The sequence below is a fragment of the Gymnodraco acuticeps genome, unplaced genomic scaffold (assembly GCF_902827175.1).
Source record: "Gymnodraco acuticeps unplaced genomic scaffold, fGymAcu1.1, whole genome shotgun sequence".
NCBI classification, from domain to species: Eukaryota; Metazoa; Chordata; class Actinopteri; order Perciformes; family Bathydraconidae; genus Gymnodraco; species Gymnodraco acuticeps.
This window is the reverse complement of record NW_022990872.1, coordinates 399,781-417,493: the sequence shown is the minus strand read 5'-3', so window position 1 is coordinate 417,493 and position 17,713 is coordinate 399,781. Positions and strand designations below refer to the sequence as shown.

Below are 17,713 nucleotides of genomic sequence, written 5' to 3'. Positions count from 1 at the left end.
ACTTTTTACAAGAACACATCATTAAGTAGGGTTAAGGGGGGGGGGGGCTGCTGATCAAGCCATTGATACATGTTATCTCTAAATGCTTCTCAAAGGATACCGACAGTGTGCAATCAAAGTGTGGACAGACTCCTCTTGAGACATTTCAGTGTTACTGACCTTTTCAATCATCTTCCCCTTAAAGTCGCCTTTTCCCCTCCCTCCTTTGACCTTTGCATGTCCACTTGAGCACTGGAAGGAGCCGAGATTATTACCACTTTCAGAAAGTAAAAGGACGCGGGGGGCTTCCCTTCAGGTGGATTACCACGTTGACCTTGGGATCCTCTTCCCACCACCTTTTAATTCTTGCAACATTGACGCAATTCGCTGGCTTTTAAGAAGCATAATTGACGAAGTGGTTGACGCTGAAAGGCTAGAGCTCTTCTGAATGTGGAGACCGAATGTTTGGCTAAGAAGAAGAAGAACTCTGGCTGGTTAAAAAACGAAAGAACGTCCAGTTGGCCTGTTCAAGTAAAAAACGACTTGTGTTGAAATGAACCCTTTTAAACTCATCTGTGCAGAGTTCACAGATACCAGCTAAGGAACACTGACCCAGAACCAAAACAGGTCTACTAGTATATTTAATGCTCCTGACGTAGGCGTGATTATAGCCTGCTCTCCGTAGTAAAAGGTTGTGATGTAACCTGAGACAGTGTTAATCCTTTAAGCCGAGTTAAATGAAACAAGCAAACAGTTCAACGTGGAGGGATTATACAGTTGGAGAAAAACACCGCAGCTCTGACGTCACACCAAAAAAAGGACGCACCTTTTTTTACGATTTTAACAATGCCTCCCTCCAGTTTCATTATCATGAATGCGACAAAAACACCAACCTTGTGCTGCGGTTAAATCCCAAACTTTGACTTTATTTAAAGGTCAGCTGAAAATAGCAATGTGTTTGTCTGTCTCTTCAGGAAATGATCCAGGATTGTTTGTAAAGCGGTTCAGCTCAAAGCCTTCTTGGCTGCCTTTGCCCTCCATCTGGAAAGCGTTTCAACTGTGTGTAAAACATTTGAAAGTTGTTTACCATGTAACTAATTTCCTTATTTTTCTGTGTCTCTCTTCTCGGCTCCTTTTGGATCTTCTTCGGATGTCTTCAATAGGTGAGTCATCTGATTTCTCTGTTTTTAGCATAGCAGTTAACGAGACCTTTGGGGACGACTATGTGTTTGAAACAAGGGCACAACATCCAAGGTGACTGGTGGAAATAATAGAAAGTCATTAGTGAAAGGGCAAATTGGGCTTTAGTAACAGCCGTATAACTGTGATGGCTCTTAAACATGGTGGTTGTGTTCGGCCTGTCAGCTGTCTGTCGTCCAGCTCCTCCAACACCAGATGCCTTTGTGAAAGTTTCTCCAGAACTTTCCATTAAAGGTCGTCTTTATATGATCCAGTCTGAACTTTCCTCTAATGCCAACATCATTAGGCCACATTTTGTATGAAGAGAAGATTTTCATGACCCAAGGGCTTTCAATGCCCAGGAAATACATTTTCTCAGAGCTACTCACCATGAGCCTTCTACACGCCTGCAATTCCTTCTTTGTATTTCTCATTAGAGATGTCTGTCTGTGCTCTTAAAATGGGGATTTCATTTGGGAACCAATTTGAAAAAGGAGATATAAGAGTTTCTAGGCCCATGAGCGCATTAAACAGATCTAAAAACAATCACAAATATATGTTAAATAAACTATTCTGATAATTATGTAATGCAGGGTTCTTACGGTCATTAAAAAAGTCATGGAAATTCAAAATGAAAATTCCAGGCTCTGGAAAAGTTTTGGAAAACAATATTTTCCCAAAGTTTTGGAAAAGTCATGGAAATGTAACTAAAGTTGCATCAAATATAATTTATATTTTATCTAATCACCAAAATAGTAATACTATAATGATAATACATACTGTATCGTATAGTAATGAAACGTAAAATGGCATTTAACTGTCGAGGTGTTTTGCTGGTGAGAGATTTGAGTTGCTTTCGCGTGTAGAAGCTAGTAAGCCTATTGGATTTGTTTTAGATAGGACCAACATGTTTCAGATGCAGACCTTATTTTCCTGTTCCATGTTAAAATAAACCATTTCCAGTGGTACCGCTGAGAAAGAGTCATGTTTTTGGTCATGGAAAGTTAGCTAAAGGTCCTGGAGAAGTCATTGACAATCATTGGTGAAAAAGTGTATGAACCCTGGTAATGATTTAAAACATTTGTGAAGTCCAAAATACTAATAGTCAATGGTTGCAGTTCTTAAAATCTTTATATTAACTGTTTTTTCTTATTCTTCTCTTGTAAAGTTGTTTGGTTTTTGGACATTTTACCAAAAACAAGCATTTTAAAGAGATCTCTTAAAACTTTGGGAAATTTGGCATCAAGTATGATGGATGTATACCAATGGATGTATACCAAGGATGACTTCAAATGAACAGTATTGATGAAGTAGATGAGGTTTGCAGTGGCTTCATAACTTAAGACTTTGACTGTTGCTTATTTATATTAGAATATTTAGACCCTTACCCTAATCTATGTGACGGGGAAACACTACATGGAAACTCTGTGAAACTACCAGTGTTTGCTTCGAAATGTTAATACTTGCAAATAGTTTTGAAGAAAAGGTAAATCATCTCAGATTGTTCAGTTTTTCTAAGGCTCTGACTGCAATGACTGTCTGGTGATAATGTAGCAGATAATAAAGGGTAGTTACAGGACACACACACACACACACACACACACACACACACACACACACACACACACACACACACACACACACACACACACACACACACACACACACACACACACACACACACACACACACACAACCCCTTCAAACAGTTGCAGCCTCACCTTTCAAAGACCTCATACATTTTACAAGCTTCCCCCAGTTTTTGTTTTCATCTTAAATCCCAATCTGGATGTGATTAAGCCGCTCAGCGAGAGCTCCTGGCTGCCGGCCAAGCCCCTCGCCGCACGGGACCCTCCTTAAACGCTCCCGTCTGCTGCCGGCCGCCACTGTGCGTCTTTTCCAAAAGAGAGGGGCCCCCGACAGCCGCCTAAAGCTAATGTCCCGGGGTCTAGGGGGTCTTCTCCACAGGGAGGATCTAATGTCAACCTCCCGCTCCACGAGGCGACCCATGATGGAGCCCTCTACGCTTTCTGCTCGGGATTTATCACGGTCTACTCGCAGCTTGGATTGCACAGAGCCCTCAAAGGACCACATGAAGGCTATTTTAAACGGAGCTTCCTGTCAGGAGCAACCCTCCTCGAACGTAGTATAGTAATATGAGAAATGAGCATTTCAAAGGGACCATAGTGGTGTTTTTTTAACACATTTTTGGCTATTTTTAAAGGGTCAGTTCAGCAGAATTACAAAACTCTCCATTACAGTTTTGATGTGGCTGCCTGTGAGATGTTTACCTCCGTCCCGATGCAGTTGAGGTTATTGTAATCTCATTTGTACATCTGAAAGCACTAATGCAATATCCTGTGGCCTTCAGTGGTGTGGTAGAGACACTGGCAAGGCAAATGGTAAACATATTAGTTTAATATACCGTAGGTGGTGCTAATTAGACGAGCTGGAGGCTTTCCTGAAACTGATATCATGAGCTCTAATAGCCTGACAGACAAATACAAATAAATGTACAGCAAGTTGTCTACAACGCTTACGTATAAGCATATTTAACCACTTTCTTGTTCTGTGCACTTTAGAATAAAAGTTAATTGTGTTAATTGATTGCTATCTTTGAATCAAGACGGCAACACATAGGAAACATATTAGGGAGATGAATCTGGAGCTCTAATGTTGCGTATGTGAGACCAGGAGAATATTTATTTTCTACCAAGCATTTCATTTCTGCTTTATCTGAAGCAACATACAATACATCATGTAACCATGGAGATATAAAGTAGCTTTGAATTAGCCAAACTAATGTTAGTGATACTGCATTTGCTTGAAATATGCCAATCTTTCTGTGTAAAGAATAGGTTTGAAGTGTGTTGTCTAAGGTGCAGTTGAAAAAGGACGGTTTATTTAGTCTGCGATGAGATGATGTGATACGAGATGCTGCTGACATTTGGAGAAGAGCAGAAATCTTTCAGATCTCTCAAAACCAGGACAAAATAAACTCGAAACTATGCGTCAAAATACTTTCTAGCACCAAACAGGCAGCTCTGGGCAAAGAATTGAACCTGCACAGATGATCAAATATAGAAACATATGATAGGGCGTCTTTTTGAATCTGCACTTGAAATGTTAATTATAATCCCGCAGTGACTCGATCTCTCATCTGTCTTTAAATGTGAAACACATTTGTTTCTTTTGGTTTGAGATGTGTCTAAAGAAGAGTCGAGCTCCCACCGTGACCTCCATCGTGGTCCATCGTGATTGTGTTTTCTAATTGATTGAATTTGAGCACCATATTTCTTTATACAATAATCCTCGGCTGTTGGGAAAACACTGAATGCACTCTTCCAACATGAGTAACATGATAACAAAGTCATCCCAGCTGTAGCTGTGAACATGACAGGATGTGTGATTACCTAGAAGAGCATCAGGACTGTTTGAGGCATGTGATAGCTATGTGATTAACATGATGATTCAGCCTCTATGGAGAGAGACATCAAGCATGCTCATTTCTGACGTGGAGCTAATCTGAAGTAAACATTGAATACTGCTTTCTATTCCTCCATCTTGTGACTGTGTAACTCCCTCTCTTGGATATCAGCATGTGAAGGACACTGTTCAGGAACTAGTTGATGCTCTGTATGTGATGACTGCTTCCATTCTGGAGAGGATCACAGATACATGGATCCTGAGACTGAAGCTCAAGCCGGTGAACAGTGATAATTAACATTTTGAAGTATTCAGAAAAAGTCAGAGTTTTTGAGATGTTGAGAAAAAGTCAGTATTTTGAGAAAAACTCCGAATTTTTACATATTGAGAAAAAAGTCAGAATTTAGAAAAAAAAGTCAGAATTATGAGATTCTGAGAAAAAGTCAGAATTTTGATATTTTGAGAAAAAACTCAGTATTGTGTTCATGACAGCAGGATACATGATTATCTAGAAGAACCGCCATTCCTCCATCTTGTGACTGTGTAACTCCCTCTCTTGGATATCAGCATGTGAAGGACACTGTTCAGGAACTACCGTGAAAACAGAAAAAAGAGAATGTCGAAAAGCTGAACGCAGGTGGCGAAAAACAAATCTCCAGGTTCACTTTGAGATCTATAAAGAGAGACTTGGCCTTTATAATTTGGAATTGAAAAACGCACGACAATCGTTCTTCTCTGACATCATTACCAAAAACAAAAACAACGCACGTGCCTTGTTTGCTACCGTCGACAGACTAACTAACCCCCCAGTGTCAGTAGCCTCTGAATTTCTATCCACCAGGGCTTGCAATGATTTTGCCTTTTTCACTGACAACATTCAGAAAATCAGACAAGCAGTCAGTGCCTCTGCATCAGGAACAGCAAATGTGTTGTCCCTATCTCCACTTAACATCAATTCAAACACCATGACACAATTCCATCAGATTAATGATAAAAACCTAGAGGACATTATTCAACTTCTGAAATCCTCCTCTTGCTGCCTTGATATTATTCCAACAGGATTTTTCAAAGATGTTTTGCCTTGCATGGCCTCAGATCTACTTCATATAGTAAACAAGTCTCTTCACTCAGGTGTTTTTCCACAGGCCCTGAAAACTGCAGTCATTAAACCGCTCTTAAAAAAGAATAATCTAGATGCTTCAGTAATGAACAATTACAGGCCCATATCAAACCTCCCATTTCTAGGTAAAATCATTGAAAAAGTTGTTTTTCAACAGTTGAGTAATTTCTTGCATTTAAATAACTGTTTTGATGTGTTCCAGTCAGGCTTTCGTCCAAACCACAGCACTGAGACTGCTCTTGTAAAGGTCTTTAATGACATCCACTTAAACACAGACAGTGGCAGAACTTCAGTGTTAGTATTATTAGATCTCAGTGCTGCGTTTGACACTGTTGACCACAGCATATTACTAGACCGACTGGAGAACTGGGTGGGACTTTCGGAAACAGTTCTGAATTGGTTTGAATCCTACTTAAAGGACAGAAACAACTTTGTTTCTATAGGTAAATACACATCTGAGTTGACAAATATGACATGTGGGGTTCCTCAAGGCTCCATCTTGGGGCCTCTTCTCTTTAACATCTACATGCTACCACTGGCTCAGATAATGAAGAACAACAAAATAAGTTACCATAGCTATGCAGATGACACACAAATGTACTTAACAATTTCACCAGGAGACTATGCTCCAATTCAAACACTGAGTAAGTGCATTGAACAAATCAATGACTGGATGTGTCAGAACTTTCTCCAATTAAACAAAGATAAAACTGAGGTAATGGTTTTTGGAGCCAAGGCAGAACGTATAAAAGTTAGCGCTGAGCTTCAGTCTGCAATGTTCAAAACAACAGATAAAGCCAGAAACCTAGGTGTAGTCATGGACTCTGACCTCAGTTTCAACAGTCACATTAAAACTGTTACTAAATCAGCCTACTATCACCTAAAGAATATATCTAGGATTAAAAGACTAATGTCACAGCAGGATTTGGAAAAACTTGTCCATGCTTTTATCTTCAGTAGACTCGACTACTGCAATGGTGTCTTCACAGGTCTCACTAAAAAATCTATTAGGAAGCTGCAGCTGATTCAGAACGCTGCTGCTCGAGTCCTCACTAACACTAAGAAAGTGGATCACATCACTCCAGTTCTGAAGTCTTTACACTGGCTTCCTGTGTGTCAAAGAATAGATTTCAAAATACTGCTGCTGGTTTATAAAGCACTGAATGGTTTAGGCCCAAAATACATTTCTGACCTCCTGCTAAATGATGAAGCATCCAGATCTCTCAGGTCTTCAGGGACTGGTCAGCTTTCTGTCCCCAGAGTCAGAACTAAACATGGAGAAGCAGTGTTCAGTTATTATGCTCCAAATATCTGGAACAAACTCCCAGAAACCTGCAGGTCCGCTGCAACTCTGACTACTTTTAAATCCAGGCTGAAGACTTTTCTTTTTGTCGCTGCTTTTAATTGAACTATTCATATCTTAGACTGCACTGTAACTTTTATCCATGTATTTTTTTTTTTAATGTTTATTTTATTAGCTTTTCTTTTTAATGACTGATTTTAAATGCCATTTTCTTAATGTCTTTCATTTTTTGTAAAGCACTTTGAATTGCCTTGTGTTGAAAAGTGCTATATAAATAAACTTGCCTTGCCTTGCCTTGATGCTCTGTATGTGATGACTCCTTCCATTCTGGAGAGGATCACAGATACATGGATCCTGAGGTTGAAGCTCAAGCCGGGGACGAGTGAGATTTTCTTAACAGCGGCCTTCTGTTGAGATCCACAAGAGCAAACTGACAAACACCGGTCCGATTAAATCCCGATCACGTGTTCGTGCGTCATGCTGTCGCTGTGCGGCTTCGTTCCGGACGGTATCACCTCCCCTCCCCACAGATTGAGTCTGTTTGTCCGGGGCGCGCTGGCAGACAGGATAATTGCAGAGAGGGTGCAGGAAAAGGGAAAAGCTATGAGAGGAATGAAAAGCTCTTTTTTTTTTATGCATCAAAACTTGACATTTTGCTTTCATGTTTTGCAAAGGATGGCAAATGCATTGTTTAAAGGTCGTGATGGCTATCAGTGAGAGGAGAAGCCAATAAACATGTGTGGATGAAGTGGTAGGAATAATAAGGAAGTCAAATGGTATCAATCTAGCTATTAAGAATGTTACAACGTCTAAACATAATTTTCAGCAATCCATACGCACTCAAAAAAGTTTGAAAATGAACCAATGACAAGCAGTCATGTGAAGAATACAGACGTACAGCAGCCCTTAAAAAGGAAGCCTCGCTTATTTAGGATACTCAATCATCTCACTGCATTTTCCTTGGAACTACTTTCTGCCAAAGAAATAATCTCTAGAGTACCGCTGTGGCGGGATCTATATTTCTGTGGTGTTTTCCTCCAAAAATGTTAGAATGTAATTTTCACAGCTCTGAGCCCCACAAAAAAAAATCCATTCACCTCCTCTGCTTGAATCTGTCTCAACATGATTCGCTATCTTCTGTTAGCTTACCCCGAGGTTGGGCGCACAGCCTTGAGGTGAAAACGAATGACTTCATTTTCATTTCTATGGTTTCGTCCCCTGCTATCTTGCGCGCTATAACTTGCATCTGATTGGTTGCATGTCAAAAGTCAGCGGCAATCCAGGTCAAAGTTGAAATAATGAGAACTTTGAGTGATTGGCGACATTTTTGAGGCCCGCTTTTTTCATAGAAACGTCAACACAGGGCTGTTTTGCAGCTTGGCATGTGTGTCATTGTCCTTTTTAAACATTTAGTTTGAAATAACTAACCTGAAAACGTACCAAACCAAGATGTCTTCACCCTGTAGATTTCTCTCTGATATGCCGACTTGTTGAATATGTGTTTCCTAATATCTAACCCGTCTTTTGAAATTCCCTTATGTCCGATAATCCATTACAGTAAACACTTAATGCTTCATATGTTGGATTTTAATAGTTATGACAGCGGGCTAGTGAAGTAAGTACTGCCTCTACACATTCATCTTCTTTCATTGGTATGTTCTACTGTACCTTCCCTAAATCAGAATCACAAATCCCTTTTCCATCCCTTTCAACAGCGGAGGCACAGTGCAGATGACATGTTATATGTTAGATGCTTTGATCCAAAGCGACCAATACTGTGGGCAATCCCCACAGGATCAATTTGGGGTGAAGTGTCTCAGGGACAGAACGGCATGCTGACTGCAGTGGGACTCAAACTTGCTATCCCCTGATTCGAAGTCCGGCACACTCCACTGAGCCACAGCCGCCCGATAAAATGCAATAGAGTTAAGTTAAATCCCCTTTTATCTGTTCAACTGAAGAGCTGCCCAGCCTGCACTCAAGTCACATGTTTCTCTCCTTGAAACGCTCACAGTGGGTGACAGGGAGGTGTGGCTGGGTACAAAATAGCAGTAAGAGATAGTGTTGTGTAAATGTGGAAAAACCAGAGACTCTCAGGTAGGGGGTTGGCAGTCCCACCCCCCCACCGCCTGTGTGGAAGAACTCAAGAGGCCGGGACCAATCATCCATGGTCCCAGCGAGTCTAGAGAGAGTGATGGGAATGTTTACTCCTCATTCCACATACCCACCATGCATTGCTATTTTTGCACATCCTCGCCCTGTTGGACAGCCGTGAAGGATTGCGTCGCCTCTTCCAGCACATGGCATCCTTTCCATCTGTCGCCAGTACACCCAGCCAGTTGCAAAGCCACTCGAGTCCAATAAGTTATCCCCCCCTTCGCTCACAAGGTCTCCTGTCTCACCCCTTTCACAGCCATGCCTCCCTAATGACTCCCCTACCCCAAACGATGCTTTCCAAGTCACTCCCACCGCACCCATGCCCAGCTGTCAGCCCAAACAACAACATGCCAAAATGTTGTAGGCATTTCCCAAAGGCCTCTGATTTTCTAACAACATGTTGCCGGGCCCTCGTCGTTCAAAGAAGACCACACTCGCACTCTCCCCCCTCTTAAAAAAGGGAGCATGGGCTACTGCCCTGGAAATTGTTCCCTAAGCTAACCCGCAATTACAACCCTTAGAGGATGGCTGAGCCGACAGCATGAGGGAGGAGGAGGAGGAGGAGAGGTTTCTTTTTACAGAAAGGGTCAGATGAAACGTGGGGAGGATTTAACGGCTGTTGTGAGGGGCTTTCAACGTACATGTCACTACGTGTAGAGGACCCGAAAGCTGTTTGTGCCTCAGACGAGTGAAATGTCTTCTAAATAGATTTCAGCTCAAATGAAGTCATAATTGTAATCGCAATCTCCCTGTTTGTCATCCTAATGAAGTATTCATAGTTTCATTTCTTTACCACACATTAAACCCGACTTAGCTGTACTTTACCAAGAACTCTGATGTTCAGTGTTTCCTCTCAATGCGAGCTATAACACATATCTGCAATTTAATATTCTCAGCAGCATATGTTTTAACAGTTAAGACTGCCAGTATCAGTTTTATCAGTTTTATAATAATGAAGTGTGGAATATCTATGAATATTTATGTGGGCTCTGATATCTCGCAGCGCCCACAACAAAGAGGTCTTTTAAAATGCATGAACACATTCAAAGAGAATATGGAGTCAGAAAGATAAGAGATATATATATTTACATTCAAGCAACATGCCATGCCTGAAAGTACAATTACAGAGGATTGAAATTGAAACATGAACATAACGTTGTACTTAAAGTAAAAGTCACTGGTAGCAATTTCAACTGGTTTACTTTTTGTAGATCTAAACACCAAATGTGCCTTTAGTGTCCAGGCATGATGCATGCAGTCAGACACGCCTCGGATTGGAGTCCAAACTAAAGAGATTTAAGGTGTTGATGATGGACAACCTTCAATTTGAAAGTAAACATAAGTATGCCCCCAAAACTACCAAATAGACAACGTAAAACTGACAGTGAAGTGCTGTCTAGTTAGATACATATGCGCAATGCTCCATATCGGACTTCTGTAACAAAAAGTACATCCATTTACTTAACCCCGAAGCACGGGCAGTAAATAAACGCATTATAAAATGGGGCAACAAATGATCAAAATAAGACATTTCGGCTCCAACGACTTTCGTCTTGTTGCCAAAATTGTGCCTACGGTTTGCACAATCGGATTAAGCTCATTTTTTAAAGAATGCCCTAATTTCTGTTAAGCTTTCACCATTCCTGCACGCTACATAATGAAAGCAACACATTTCAGAAGCATGGTTAACGACTAGGCTTTTTTTTGGTTGTAAATGAGCAACTCAAATGTGGATGCTTGCTGGCAACAATGGTAGCCCCACAGAAAGGGAGCTCACTGAGACATCTGCCCCTGAACTGACCAGAGCAGAGAGCATGGCTGTCAACATTAGTCGTAGCAGCTCACATCCCACAGATTTTTCACCAAGCGTGGGTTTAGACTTTAATTGGATGGAGAGTAATATCGGGCTAATAGAAAACAGCTGCTTGACAGTCAGGAAGCTAGCGCATGGTAGCTGCTTAGTCAAACACTCCAAACATTAATGTGAGAGGCAGCCGCTGAAGAGTACATTGGGACCTTGTTGGCTCTTGTCGTAACACTCAATTATTGGATATGTAGCGCCAAAAAAACGACAGAAAAAATGGCAAGTAGTAGCAGAGGAAAGCCTCCCACCTCCGTCTGCTTTACAGTCACTCAGGAAATACAGTATTCTTATCTATAAATGGGATATTTTAATGTTTGTTGCGAAACATCACCGACGATAAGTACTGCCCTGTGTTTGAATACAACCTACGCTTTTAGAAAAAAGGAACAGTGGTTGGAGGAGGTCGGGTGGATAGATGGGTCCAAAAACACTAGACTCTTATCCGTTTGTGTCCTGTGGGAAACCAGGAATGACTTTTTTGTTACATAAGATTGTCCAAATGTACTTAAGTGACACCACATTTCACCCCCTAGCCCAAACAACAAGTTAGTTTGCCGTATAACAGGTTTGGCTTTTGTTTAATATTCAAAGGAAAACATTGAAACAAGATAAAATACCAACCGTTGTATGAGGACCGCTTGCATTGGGAGTTGGGACACTACTCTCCAGAATAGAATATATTCCCATTACCTTAGGATTTCTGGTCGAGAGGAAGAGCTAGACGGGGCTAAATCATTGTATTCTCAATATAAGGAAGCCAAGGCACTCTTCTGCTGCTACCCTAACATGTCAGTACCAACAGCATATCTTAAGTTCTACAGAGATTTTCCAAATAAAGGTAAATTGGGTCTAGATCAGATTTTTGCATAAAGTACATTTATCTTTCTTTAAGAGAGGGGAAAATGGTTTTCTGCTGGACAAGTTGATTTCAAGTTTTAGTAAGTGACAGAACTAAGATGCCTAATTAGCACTACTTATCATGTAAGCCCTTTTCTTGTGCCGTATGTATTTTGTGCTGCTCTTTCACAATACAGGCTTCTCTCTGAGTCAGCTCTCTCGGGGATTGAATCTACATTCTTGAGATGAGTAATCAAAGTGTTATCTGCGTGTTTATTATCCGACAGAACTTCATGTTTCTTTCTTATCCGACAGAACTTCATGTTTCTTTCTTATCTTAAAGCTACCGGATCAACTCTTTACCTGTTAGTCACTAGTTCGGCATGTTCTTAGGAAAAACTGTAACTCAAGAAAAAGTTCAGCTCAATATCTTTATGGAAGGCAAGTTTATTTATATAGCACCTTTCAACACAAGTGCTTTACACAAATGAAAAACATTTAGGAAATATATATTATAAAAAGGCATTTAAAAACATGAATAACAAAGGGTACATGAATTACAGTGACAGTGCAGAAATCTGAAATGTTTAGGTCTGACTCTCAATCATTGATAACTTTTTAGCAGCAATAGTTTTCTATCACCTCACGTTCTTTCTACTTTCTTGTTTAACTTGTCCTTTAGTTATAAGTGTTTCATGCTAAACGAACCCCACTTTGGAAAACTATAATCTGCTCAATTAATCGTATTTTAATCGCAATTACGATTTTGGCTTGCAACGATTATGAAAACAACATAATCGAAATAAAACGATTATTTATTTTATTTAAAAAAAATTATTTATTTTTAATTATTTTTTTATCGGTTTTTCAGTTGAATTATAAAGTTCAGTGTAATCAACTGTTAAAAACATACTTTTTTTCAATTAATGGATGTTTTCAAAGTAAATGGATAATCGTTTTTAATAATCGTGATATCAATTATTGACCCAAATAATCGAGATTATGATTTTTGCCATAATCGAGCAGCCCTACCCCACGGTACCTTTTAGTTTTCGCCGAAACTATTCCTCTTTTTGAAATGCACACTACTTAAGTTTACCTTGTCTTTCTAGGAGGCCAGTAATATGATCCAATGAGCTCTCAGCTAACTGATGAGTAGAGTCTGGCAGGATAATGCTGATAGCCTGTGCCATCTGGTGCTTCACGGCTAACGGTTGGAGATCCATGTGTTCGAGAAGCTGCTCGGCTGCCATCTTGCGCCTCTGAGAGTGATGGGATGTAGGAAGCGGGGGGTGGGGTCAGATAGAGGGAACGTTAGAGCACCCAGTCACACCCACATTGATCACAGAGAGCCTGGTGTCTGCGTCTAATCAGATCTCTGCTGAGAGCCCCACCCAAACTTGATTAAAGACTGGACTCTTGGCGTTTTACTAGCTTTCTGTGCCACTTAACCAGCCTTTCACCACCTGCCCCGGGAAAACTATCTGCTGCTATAATGTTTATTTATGTGTTTATTGGCTTTCAGCCATTAAGGAGGCTATACCTCTCCCTCCGTCTCTCGCTCAGCCTCTGCGTCACCCGACACTTTCCATCCCATTAACGGGCATGGAGTGTGGATGGAGGAAATGCTAGGAGGATGATGTTGCCGAAACCCAGAGCTGAGCGGCAAATCATTTCTTTGCACCTTTTTCATTACTTTTTCCCAGAGAAGCAGAGAGTCTTGTTCTCTCTTGGTGTTTCATTTTCTCTATATCTACAGTATACAGGTTGTGTACTGCAAATATTCATGAATCGAACTCATCCATATTGAGGAAATATATGATATTATTAAAGAGTCTCAGAGAAACCATCATGCTTATCTTTTCGGAAGAAAGTTCCTGAGCCGTCGAAAACGCTCTGAGAATTTTCCGAATGTTTGTGAAAACGGCACTCGGTCTTATACATAATTGAAGGACATTATTTTCCCATTCACAAATTGTGTCCCATTTTCTGACTCACTGTCATCGGCTCTGAGCGTTTGAGCATCAGCTGTCTGAGGAGCACAGTTGGGTCTCTGCATTCGTTGGATTTCCAAAGGAAGGCATTCAGATCTATTAATTAGCTGTCAAGAGACGGCCAATGGTGAGGCATCTCAGCTTATTAGAGCTAATGCCATGGATTCAGTTAAAACGTAATTATGATGATAATGTTCAGTCCAAATCGCTGCCGCCATAAGAACAGATGGCAGGTAATCAGAGCTTCGTGTAGAGTAGTCAAGTAGAGCGAGGAAGAAAGAGCCAGTTACCCTCATACTGAAATTTAATTTGTCTGCCACTGGCTGCAAATGTCTCTGAAAGGCAGACAGTGACGTCCTCTCTTCAAAATGAGCTTTAAGACGTATAAGGCTTTCCTGGAAAAGGAACATGCACATTGAGGTGAAAGCGAATCTATAGTAAACCTCTGTTGGTGCTTCTTTGACTGCTTCCTCTTTAATATCTGGAATACCTTTCTGCAGTGGTAGCTCACGGACTCCTTTCACAGAAGTCTGTGGTTTGCACCAGGACATTTGAGAGTAAGATGGCCTTGAAATGAGGTCATGCTGGTCTGTTTATGGAGGGATGACCGTATTAATTCCTCTTCAAGGCGCCTTATTCACAGAGCCACTGAAAGCTTTTTATTCTTGTTTTTTTTAGATGTTTTATGCATTAAAAATATACATTATCTGATCCCATGGTTTGATGATCGTGGTGGTGATGTCGCATCGTTTCAATATCTCCTATAGTTTCTGAATTGTGTGAGATCTGGTGACTGAATGTCTGATTCGCAGCACTTTCATTCAGTTATTTATTCAGGCTTTTTCACTCATCAGTTCATCCTAGAAGACATGTCTAAAGAAATCTTGAGGCTATGCAGAAATACTCCCAACAAAGTACAGAAAAAGTTTTAAAGTCTGCTTGGCGTCACACACACTCGAGAACTCCATTGATGTCTCAGGTCCTTGTTTTCGAGAGTCTTTACGGTCATTGATCTTGACAGATGAGGAAAAATGCTTGATGCCGGTACTGACAGCGGATCCCCGGGCTCCGACTGCACCTGAACTCATGTGGAGGTGTTTGTGTAGAAAGGTTAAAAAGTGACTTCCAGCTGGAAAAAGTGCTCAAAGATCCAAAGACCCGTCACAGACCATCAATCACATTAAAGAAAAAATGACTTTCATTAGATGGCTGATTGAAATTGTATTTGAATGGAGAACGTTCAGGGCTATGTGTTAAAAGAAAACAGGCGTCTTTACAGATCAGTTTGAATGATTTCTGTGGTCTTCAATCACCAGTGCATTGCTTTCACATTGTATCATGATTCCATATTGTGTCTAACATGATAGCTCCGTATCAGAAATGGCAGGAGTTTCACAGGAATGCTTTTCCACCAATCCTCATAACGATTGCTTGTGACCATGTTTTCCTTGACTTTGGTAAAAAAGTGAATTTTCTGACACAAGTATTGAAAACATGGTGAAATCCATCCAACCTTCAAAACAAGTCATTTGGAGTTGGAAGAGCAGACATAACAGACTCCATATCAATTTAACAAAGAAACATTAAGATCAACATTCCTCTCTGCAAAATGACTGATGATTTGACTTTCAATTGGAAATACAGCATTCAGTTTCAATTCAGTAAACACCATCCCCTTTAAAACTACAATTCCATATTTTGAGGAAATAGAGCGAGTGTTTCACCATCTCTCAGAAGCTCTAGGTTATTATTCATTTGTCTGGAAGGCAAGTGTGTTTAAACTATAAGGTGAAGGATCTCGGTGGTACATTTGCAGATACACTGTGATAAGTCTTGATTTTAAAGGCCGATACTGTAGTCTTCTTCACATGAAGCCAGGTTGTAAGATAAGATAAGATGGAACTTTATTTATCCCCGTGGGGAAATGCAGGCTTTTATAGCAGCAACAGGGTCAGAGCGAGAAACGGGATTCACTAGGGATGTAACGATACCAAAAACTCACGGTACGATAATATCGCGATAAAAAGTCGACGGTACGATATTTATCGCGATATTGAAAAATAAAGAAAACAAAATGGAATTTTTTTTTATTTTTTTTTTTTTTTACTTGAATTTTTTTTCTTTATTACATAATACATCTGATTTGTACAGCATTTTAGTAGGATAGTAGTATTTTAAAGTGTCAACAATATAATAATCAGACCCTGCAATAGAATAAATCAAGTTTCACTTTAGTTTTTCAAGTAACTCACTCACTCACTCACTCACTCACTCACTCACTCAGTCACTCACTCACTCACTCAGTCACTCACTCACTCACTCACTCACTCACTCACTCACTCACTCACTCACTCACTCACTCACTCACTCACTCACTCACTCACTCACTCACTCACTCACTCACTCACTCACTCACTCACTCACTCACTCACTCACTCGCTCGCTCAGTCACTCACTCACTCACTCACTCACTCACTCAGCATCATCAAGGTTATCCTTTAGGAATATGAGCATGTCCACATTTCCAGGTAGAAGCTGGGATGTTTGGGCGTTTGCAAAATCCCCTGCTGTGGAAACAACTCTCTTGCTTGGTACTGATGTTGCTGGGACAGAGAGATATGCTTTGGCCATGGGTGACAGCAGTTGGTCAAACTGTGCATTGTCTCTCCACCACTTCAAAAACAATACAGTTGTTGCCAAGAAGGTGAGGCTTATTGACAGAGATATAAATATACTGTTGGTACTTGTCCATGTCTCTAGGTGTGTACATGTAGCCCTGTAAATACCATGTCCTTTTGTGTTATCTGTTGTTTTATGGTCATGTTGTAACCTACTTGCTGCCATGTTGGACAGGTCTCCCTTGAAAAAGAGACCGATGATCTCAATGGGACCATCTGGTTAAATAAAGGTTTTTAAAAAAAAATCGCGGTAGATTTTGTCAGTCTCACGACGGTATTGAGACATTTATTTACCGCGATATTCGATATATCGTTACATCCCTATAGGATTCACACAAGGTACAAAATTAAGATAAAATAGAATACAAATAGAGATAATAATACAAAAATTGAAATATAAAGTGATAAAGTGATAAAGTGATAAAGTAACTGGTGAAACAAGATATCACGGTACATCTTTGATCCTTTGAATGGACATATATTTAAGTGTGCAGATGTACAGTCCTGGATACTATTAACGGGTTTAGCCCTTGATTGCGCAGCCTGACGGCACAAAGTAGCACCCTTCTTGAATAAAACTTAAACAACCTTTTTGTTCATCTTAATTAAATATTACTTATCCTCCTGGGAGCTTCAGTAGAGCCTGATAGCATTTAGTGGCTGCTGCTTTTAAAGTGAGCATTTTTAGAAAAGTAATCTCAGCGTGATGGATTGTTTCAGCCTTGCCAACAAAACATCATCTATTCATCACGACAGAATATTAAAAACGACCCTTTTGCTTAAACAAACTGCATTGATTTAACCGGCAATCCTCTGCCTTCAATCATCTGTCGGCATCAAAGAGCTGCAGGATTATTCCACTCACTTTCAGAAGTTCCTGCGGTTTCTGTTCAGTGACCGTCTGCAGAACATGTCAGGGAGATTGCCTTAATGCCGTCGCACTTGAAAAGGGAATAAGATCTCTCCTCCACACTAACGAAGACAAGCAGATGATTAGAGTCTTTTCCTTTCCGCCACTTGGCTCGGAGAACAAAGCGGAGGAACCTCGGCTGTGTTTCTCAGCGGCTGATGGGCACAGGATAAACACTGAGAAGGACTCCGGAGCCCAGAGGACAGCTAAAACAAAATGAGCTGACAATACTCATTTTCGCAAGCCCAAATTTAGATTATGATTTC

General features: G+C 40.5%; 1 protein-coding gene across 1 annotated transcript in view; it reads left to right on the top strand.

Annotated features, from left to right (window-relative positions):
• Positions 1-719: 719 nt before the first annotated feature.
• The window catches only part of ncam1a (neural cell adhesion molecule 1a), a 296,215-nt gene continuing 279,221 nt past the window's right edge, over positions 720-17,713 (top strand). Inside the window, 1 exon segment of the mRNA XM_034233380.1 lies at positions 720-914. Within this exon segment, the coding sequence (XP_034089271.1) occupies positions 854-914 (61 nt within the window). The 5' untranslated portion in view covers positions 720-853.